The sequence below is a fragment of the Octopus sinensis genome, linkage group LG2 (genome assembly GCF_006345805.1).
Source record: "Octopus sinensis linkage group LG2, ASM634580v1, whole genome shotgun sequence".
In the NCBI taxonomy this organism is placed as follows: Eukaryota; Metazoa; Mollusca; class Cephalopoda; order Octopoda; family Octopodidae; genus Octopus; species Octopus sinensis.
In genome coordinates, this window is record NC_042998.1 from 102,077,612 (window position 1) to 102,087,582 (window position 9,971).

At 33.6% G+C, this 9,971-nt stretch overlaps 1 protein-coding gene across 1 annotated transcript; it reads right to left on the reverse strand.

The window, feature by feature from the left end:
• Window positions 1-1,889: 1,889 nt before the first annotated feature.
• On the reverse strand, window positions 1,890-5,081 carry LOC118762208 (tyrosine-protein kinase BAZ1B-like). Its single transcript, XM_036500748.1, has 2 exons — window positions 4,806-5,081; window positions 1,890-2,298 (listed from the first exon to the last, which is right to left on the reverse strand). The coding sequence occupies exons 1-2, from the start codon at window positions 5,079-5,081 to the stop codon at window positions 1,927-1,929; spliced, it is 648 nt and encodes a 215-aa protein (XP_036356641.1). The 3' UTR covers window positions 1,890-1,926.
• Window positions 5,082-9,971: the final 4,890 nt, after the last annotated feature.

Sequence of the window (9,971 nt, forward strand, 5' to 3'; positions counted from 1 at the left end):
ATGTAGGTGTTGATGTCAAGAAAAAGAAATATAATGGGTGTGACAAAAGAAGAGATCCATGTACAGACGTTCACATACATAACACCTCCACCAACACAAACATACACACGCACCTACAGACGTACACATACACACACGGGAAAAAAGATATGCACAGACATGCGCACACAAAACAGCCTAATAAATAATTATCACACACATACAAACACGCACACACAAACGTGCACACATATACACGCACCATCCTCCCAAATATAAAACAGACCCATTTACACACACCACAATGAACTCTGGGACCAATCGAAAATGACCCCCACACAAAAACGCAAACACATGTATATACACACATACATAGAATCGTGCAAAGACACACACACATCATTCTGACCTCTAAGACCAGTCGCAAAAGCCACTGAACCATGACAAACTAGCCCAGAAACAAAAAAATCATTTTAATTCCACATTGCCCTTCTTCCATCCACCCCAATCAACCTCCAAAACTGTCCCTTAAAACAGGAAATTATCCTTAGCTACCCACAAAATAAAAAATGCTAGGAAATGTTCGTTCCTCTCAAATTCTTTTATTTGCACAGTATTTTTGCTTTCTCATTATTACTTAGTAGTGTGGATTGTCTACTAATTTCGTTAAGAATCCGTATTTTCTATATTTTTTACATTATTTATCCACAGGGTTTGTTTGGGTAGTGGTACTCCTGTTTGGATGGCTTTGAGGGAGTATCCAGATTCTTTCGTGGCTGCTGCATATATTATGTCATTTAGCTTAGTGCTATTGCCATTTGTTTCTGTGGCTTTTAGTTCTGTGACGGCCAAGTTCAAGCTATCTATTATTGATGTTGTTTTATTGTCTATTTTGACTGTGGGATGTCTTTGATTTTAATATTATTATTATTAGTAGTAGTAGTAGTATTATTAATATTATTATTATTATTATTATTATTATTATTATTATTATTGTTATTATTATTATTAATTCTTCTAATCATTATTATTTTTACCTAAATGCATGAACATATTCATATTTATATGTACGTAATTATATAACCTGTATATAATTTTATGTTGAATGTCACTATGAACATACAGTTGAAATTAATTATAAATACAGAAAAGTTGGTATAATTATGTATGTTTCCTGAGAAAAGCAAAATTATTTCAAATTTTATATAAAAGGAATGTCAATTAAATAGGGATTTTTTTTTCCATTTCCGTTTTGTAACTATGCTTACATTGAATTATGAATAGAGTGGCGTTCCTCTAATTCTATTAAGCTACTAATTATGTAAGAACCGTTAATTGCATGTAACATTAAACATTTGGAAATCAAAGTTTAAATAACATTGAAGAGTATGGATGGTTGAATATATATATATATATATATATATATATATATATATATATATAATATATATATATATATATATATATATATGTATATATGTATGTATATATATATATATAGATATATATATATGTATATGTATCTCTCTCTCTCTCTCTCTCTATATATATATATATATATATATATATATATATATATATATATATATATATATATATAACAAAGTAGAGGTGTAAGGCACCGCGCGAGTGGAATTATATATGAAAGAAAGTTTGAAAATGCAATTTTAAAAGATGTTAATTTACTTTACCGGTTTCACTTTTTTAGAAAAAGATTGTCAAAATTAACATGTAAAAGCATGGTTGTGTTAGGTACTGGTTGTCACAAAATATTACAATATATATATATACATTATTTGATGATAATAACATGTTAAAACAGTTTACAAGGGAAAATCATGGGAAAATATAAAAAAAATTAACAAGTTCATTAAAATATTGGCCACAAAAGATTCATCTCAGGAATGATCTTGTATCTTCATTGGAGATAAGAAAACATCTGCAAGTTTATTCTGTATGCCATGTTTTTATAATCATGACATCATCAACAACCCAAGGACTGGAATATGTTACACCAGCACATAATGCATGTGTTCTGATGAACAAACGAAGTTCTTTCGGAGGTGGCCGGTCAACACGAGTTAAATCAGCAGGTGGTACACAGTTAATAATTTTTTCTTCTTCATTTAGCTGTATGCTGTATTTATAAAGTACTAATTTAGGAGGCAGCCACTTCTTTTGCCCAGTATCTTTATTAGGACTGTTTTCATCAGTATTTTCTTTATTACTTGATGGAGAACTGCAATTACTTTTAGGATTGGCCTGAATACCACATGTATCGATTCTAACAACTTTGGCCTTCACCACTTTATCAGAAGTCTAGACTTTCAGAGAAACACATTCATTGATTGAAAGAACTTCTTGTAGCTTGAGCCAAGCTTGCCTCCTAAATTATATATATATACATGTATATATATATATATATATAAGTAATATTTATTCCCACATCAATATGGCGGTTCGACGTTAATAGCGTCTTAACCCCGGGTAAATCGTAGATCTACCGCCGGCTCGTTACCGGTGCAATCTTCACCCTGTATATATTACAAGCAGGGGAGCTAACCCCTACCATCCTCTAGCAGACAACGGTATCACGAGACCGAACGTTTTCTGGCTACTTGTGCCCATCCTCAGTCGTGAACACCCTACCCCTAGCAAATAGTAGAGATTCTCCTCAGCTCGCAATATATATATATACGAAAAAAAAGAAAGAAGCGACCATCGGACACTTATATTGCAACAAGCACACAAAAAGACTTTTCTTGTGGCGTCCCCCTTTTGTAAGTGATTACACAAATGAAAATTTAAACTTTAAATAAGATGAGCAAAATGAAATATTAACACAAAATTGTAATATTTTATTTAAGGCTTAATTCAATTAATCATGTTCAGCTAGAAACTTTAAACCTCCCCCTATCAAGAAACATGTAGAATGTGTTTGTGTCTCTTACCGTTTGTTTTAAAAATAAATTTGAAATCTGCTCTTTTTTTTGAATAACCATGTATACCTGCTGACTCGGAAACCAATTACGTATCTCTAACTCCTGCCTCAGCTATGAAATTGGAACCTAACTGATGAATAATTATAGCACTTACGCAACATAACTATTGTTTTAGATCATCAGTGATTGGTTTAGGTCAAAATATTCTTTATACGTATATTAGTCCAGGGCTCGATTTCTTCGACTAAATGGTAGTGCTCCAGCATGTCCACAGTGAAAGTGCTTGAAGCAAGTAAGGGAAGAAAAGAATATATATATATACATATACACACGCACCTGCACAAACACACACACACACATATATCTATCTATATATATATATATATATGATAATAATTATTATTTGAGGGAATAAAATCCAAACTTACAAGGAAAAAGAATTCAATTTAGAAATCAAATTTCACACAATATAATATATATAAAATATTAGAAAAAAAACACCTTTTATCAATTCAAAATGAATACTTAAATTACAAGAATAATATAATGCATATAATAGGTATAAAAACGACACGTGTTTCGCTGCTATATTTAAGAAATGATTATAGTAGTAGATAAATCACTTGCATATAATATATATATATATATATATATATATATATATATATATATATATATATATATGTATTCATATATGTGCATACAGGGTGTCAACAAAAACACTCCCTTATTTCATGACACTATGATATCGAACGTAATTAAAATATTTTGATAAACTAGTTTAAAAGACACCTGTGGAGGGTTCTTCATTGGGCCTTGGTCCACGCATTAAATTTAATTTAACTTGATCAATATTTTTCAAGCAATGAACAATTTTCATCAAAACAATGGTATAATTCCTCGACTTGGAACTTAATGCAAAGCTGCATGATAAACAACAGTTTTCTTCTTTTCATTCAGTGGTCAGTGCAATATTTTTTTCTGTTTAACTGCTTTGTCTCTCTCTTTCTGTCTGTCTGTCTGTCTGTCTCTCTCTCTCTCTCTCTCTCTCTTTCTGTTGATTGTTTTCAATCTATCATCATCCCCAGTACCACCACCACCACCACCATCGCCACCACAGTTATCATACACTTACGCCATCACCATCAATACCTTTGACTTCGCCGCCCTTTCCCTCCACCTGTCATTCACATCGATTATTCTCACCATTGTCCCTGATTGCTTCAGCTACGATCACCTCCACCACCACCACCATCACCACCGTCACTGTCACAACTACGGCTCATACCATTACTATCACCCCATAACAATCAAAACCGTCAAAACTACTATCGTCTGTATGCCTACTATTACTTCCACCCCAACATGAGCAGCAGTATGAGTATCAATCAATAGCAATAGAGGCGGTCGAAGTGTGACACACTGACACAAAAATTAGTTTTCGCATATGGTATCCACAGATTCGCTAACAATAATATTTTCTTTTATTTTCAGGTGAATTACAATTTTTGACGTGAACGCAAGGCAATCCAAGATGGCCGCAAACCCACAACAATGCAGCTGGGAGTAGTTTTTGTGGACACTCTATATGTAAATATACGCACATGTACACAAACACAAACATTGAAATGGTCAAGAGGTTTCATACGTGTAAGTTATCTAAAAACAAATGAAATCCTTTGAGAAGAGGATTTACAATTTTATCAAAATATGCTACTAGTTTCAGTCTCTGAAAATCATGTATTTTAAAAACTTTTAGTAATGGTGAAGCACAAGAGAAAAGAAATTAAAATTAATTAAATTAATTTAATCATTCATGTTATCGGTTCTGCATGTTCAATTGTTTTTCTTACAAAAATCACATGATGCTGAAATTTTGTTTACTCCCGATTGTTGCTGAGTTGTCGTATCAGAGTAGCAGGACTGACTGTTAGCAGCAGTGGTAATAACAGCAGCAGCAGCAGCAGAGCCTATTTGTGCTGCAGCAGTAGTAATGATGTCAGTGTCGATAGTAGACGAGGTGTTATAACTAGTTGCAGCATTTGCTGTGATGGCATAAGCAAAAGTTCCAGTAGAGTTGGCGGTTGATATCCCATTTTGTCTTCCCCAAGTATTTAAAAGTGGCCGGTACTTGTTTATATGAGTTGTTTCTTTGCTCATGCATCACTGCCGTTTTGTGTAATCGCTAAATTAATATACATTTTCCATTATATATTGTTTTTACATTAGCAGTCTCAGTACATTCACTGACTACTTTTTGAAGATATTCCTGTACACTTGCGTCAGAAATTAATTAGCACTTCTCAAATTTCTACATTAAATAGGTTAAATCAATTAACCTATGAGCTGTTCAAAACGTCTTACGCGATGAGAAAACTTAGTATGGTGTGATTTCGGTCCTTGCGAGGTGCTACCTATATCTATTAAACAAAGGAAGATTTGTCTGCATCCGCACTCCAAGTTGTTGTTGCACTGCTATGTCAACATCATAAGGCTGTAGACACTCAAACCGCTCTGCAAACAAAGTTACGTCATCGTTCTGCGCAACAGTGAACTCGTAACAAAGCAATAGTTCGAGATATGGCCACTAGGTGACAGCACATACCTTGAGTGAAGAGCAAATCAAGGGTGCTAATTAATTTCTGACGGTAGTGTATGTTGATATATAATCTTATAGAGAAACGCATTGGCTCCACGATCACCATATATACAGACACACTTAAACATTCGCACACACATATATGGTGTATACATACAGATCTCTATATATTTATATACATATAATATATGTATGCACGTATATATTTATAAGCGCGTGTGTGCATGTGTGTGTGTTCGTGTTATTTTCCATTTTAGTGCTAGCTGGTGTTTGCTATCTGAGCTACACGGAAAGAATTTTGTTCTTTTCAATAGCGTGGGAAAAATGGGGAAAAGTGGAGGAAAAATAAGTAATTTCTGATATCTCTTTATTGAATCCATTTAAAACCATTACATTGCAAGTATTTCATCATCATTTTGTAATGTTGCATCATCTCTGATGGTTAACAGAGTTGTTGAAGTTGAGATAATTTGAAACAGTCAGATTACAGGTACTTTTTTCGAGAATTTATTTCCTCAACTTTGATCCCATTGCAACTGAGGTTGCTAATAAAATATCTGGATAACATTTGGTGTTCAACAATTAGTATTATTTTCTCTGCTGGATTCCAAGTCAACTTTTCTCACACTGATGTCCCATTTGATAATTTTCAAATATCAAAAATTAGAAAAGAAATAAACAATTGTCTAAAACGGGGCAACATGAGTATTGACTAATTTTAGTAATTTCTCTTTGATTTTAGGGTACGTAAATATATCATTAAAAGAGCCACTCCAGAAGATTGCGAACAAGCTATAGGGAATATGTTATTTCGCGGTGCAGCAGTAGTAATGATGTTAATGTAGTCGAGTTTCATTAAATTTCGTATCATTTGCCGTTTTTCCATGATCCACTTTCAATTTGACCAAGATATTTTAAATTTTACTGTATTTCTCATCTTTCTGTTGTCTAAGGATGGATATTGATCAGTATGAGTCCTTTTCGAAGTATAATTCTAGAGAATTGAAGAGGGGAGTTTACCTTATCTTGTTTTTGGGCATTTTGCTCCGGCTAAATTTGTGGTTATATGCTCAGGGAAATAGTGTTCAGATTTTCTTAGAGCGATTTTAATGCATCTGGAGTTTAATTGCTTCTTGTACGACAATGAACATTGGTAATAAAAAAATACTTTTCCTCAAATTTAAAAATTCAGTAAACATTACTCATTGTGCCTGACTCCTAACAAATGCTTTTGCCTGAAAGTATTACAACAAAGTGATAATTTGCGGTTTTTAAAACACAAAGACTTAAAAAAACTGTCTAAACCGGGACAAAATGGCTATTCACTGGTTTCAATAATTTCTTCCCTTTCATTGCATGGTGCTTAACTAAATGATGAAGAGAGCCAATGATACATTCTTCTTAAGTCGTTCCAAGAGGATTTATGGTAATAAATGCAAGCATATTCAAATATATCTGAAAGGGATTTGACATTTATCTTTTGTTGTTTAATATATGTAATGGTATGAAACGATAGTTTCAAACGCGTTGTGCATGTTGGTAGTATACGTCTAAACGAGATGTTTTCTCAAGGCAGAATAATACTGCTGCATTCTGTCACGGAGAAAAAATCTCGCTGTAGATAAACAAGCTTAAACATAACAAGTAAGTGTGAAGCGTTCCCGACCCAGATAAATGAATTTATGAAATTCTGAATAGTTTTTGTTTCTTCAGAATCGACACTAGAAAGGGACGAGCTACGAACCGACAACGACAGATCATTAATCTGATTGAAATATAAGAGAGATTTCCCTTATATTGCAGTCAGAATACTGTGACTGGTTGTTCTAATCGGCTGCCCGACCTCAATGGAAAATTGATTTGAAGCGTTAAGCGGTGATGCTTACAAATATAAGCTTGTTACCATTTCAAATATGTCAAAAACATAGTCGAACCATAAGATAGCCATTCGATGTAATTTGAAACGGAGAAAACTTCTCGCTGTAGAAAAATAGGTGTAAAAACACCAATCAGTCCGAAATGTACCCCACCTCCAAGATCAATGGATGCATAATTTTCTTGATTTCGGAGTAGCTATCTCCTCGTCAATGTCGAATACTACGAAGCACAGCACTTCTACTGACTCGGCTACAACGAAGATTTTTCTCCATTACAAAAATACGACAAACTTTCTTATGGGTTCGAATATGTCTTAAACATATTTTAACTGGTAATAACTTTATAAACATATACATATACAGATAACAAATGATAAAATATTAAGGAGGCTTTCAGCTTAGCTTTGAAATTGTTTAGTAACCTACATGATGTAATTCGGTTGCATTAGAAGTATCATATGCAAACACAGATAAATGCATACATACGTACACACTACGCGTATACACACACATAGACATATGTATAGGTTTATATACACGTACACTTGTGTATTTATATACTTAGACGAGTACACACAAACATATGTATGAGTGTGTATGTGTATCTGTGTATAGATTCCTATACCGGGCGCCACAGCCTGTGGTTGCAGAGTACTTTTATTATCCGGATTTTTCAAATGAAACTTTATACCAGAAGATCAACATGGTATGTCTATATGCATGGAGCACCAACGTCTGTTGCACAGCACACCTGTCCTGTATGTCCAGAGGTAAACATATTTAGAGCTGGACTGAAAATACATTTTGGACGAATGTACAAGAAACGAACTACTGCTCGTGTTGTCTTTGAGGAATTTGTTATAAGACTCGAAATCTATCTATCTATCTATCTATCTATCTATCTATCTATCTATCTATCTATCTATCTATCTATCTATCTATCTATCTATCTATCTATCTATCTATCCATCTATATATCTATCTATCTGTTTGTCTATCTATCAATCTGTTTATATCTATCTATCTGTTTATCTACCCATCTCTTACTTTATTAATCTATCTACCTACTTACACATAGATTGTATGAATGGAGAGATACATTTTAACGTATGTTTGATTTATTCCCTCCTTTTCTTACTCTTAATAGATTGATGAAAACGTGTATACATTACACGACCCCAAATTAATCTAGTGCACATATGAAATGGTCGATACACTCTGATATTTTATTATCCATCTATTTGGAGAAGAATACATAGAGAAATAGCCATTTTCTTCCGTACATTCACTCTAATGGATGTCATCCGGAATTCCTATTACTAAATACTTATTTTGATATGAATGTGTGTTTCTTTTATACACTCCAATATCGTCGATGTGGGTGCCTATGTTTTAACTTCATGCCTCTTCCTTTTTATTTTCCTTCCGTTATATATATATAACGTGTGTGTGTATGTCTATATATATATATATATATATATATATATATATAGACAGACACACACATACACACACACGCATATATATATATATATATATATGCCTATGTATGTGTGCAATTCGTAAGAGTGTGTGCACCTGTATATATATATATATGTGTGTGTGTGTGTGTGTGTGTTTTATCAATACATAGATATCTTAACATGACAAACGTTCAGTCGGCTACGGAGAGGATGACAATATTTGGCACAAAACGAACGTATATGGTGTAAGACAATTGGTGTGAAATAAAATTTGTTGCTTAATAAGGGTAATTTCAAACTGAAGCACTTCAGAAAATAGGTTCTGAGTACTTATATCCTCTTCTCTAGGGTGCAAACATCATCTATAGTACCACCATCATCTATTTTTTTCATAGGGCTTGTACGAGCCATCCAGACAAAATAGCCAGATCATATCGTACTTCTCTTTCTTTTGCCCGGCCAGAGTTTAAAGATTTTTTTGCCTTTTCAGTTTCTTTATTCTAAACAAGATATGAAATATTTCCTGTGCTGCAGTATTGCAAAAGGAAAACGATAAAGAAATTGTTACAAAAGACCCTCATTTCTGGTCCAACTCATAATAATGAGAATATTTTCCCTTCAACGTCAATAGAGATTGAAAAACCGAACAAAATGACGTTAACATCAAATTAGAGAAACATAACGGCTGAGACCTCCGTGACATATGTTCTTCATATAAATCGCACTGCCACCATATAAACTCATTGCTACACAAATAGGTGTCTTTTATATAGCGTAAGACAGAATCAAATGAAGAAAGCGATCTTATAAACTTCATATGGTAAAAGGAAAATTTCCTGCAACCAATAGCAAACAAACCTGGATGCGTGTTGACCAACAGGATCTCCACACGTGAGTAGGCTCTGGTCACGAAAAGACATGGTCTAACCATAAATTACCAAGTGATGCTATTAAATTACTCATGACCTGAGCTAATATTGACCGAAACATACGAAAGTTTATTTAGATTTATACACACACACATACACACACACACACACACACACACACACACACATACACACACACACACACATACACACACACACATACATATCATGCACGTATCAGC

Coding starts and splice junctions, on each gene's coding strand:
- LOC118762208 (XM_036500748.1), bottom strand. CDS start 5,081: ATGAGCAAAGAAACAACTCATATAAACAAGTACCGGCCACTTTTAAAT. Junction 2,299..4,805: donor CAACTCAGCAACAATCGGGA/GTAAACAAAATT, acceptor CTGAAAGTCTAG/ACTTCTGATAAAGTGGTGAA.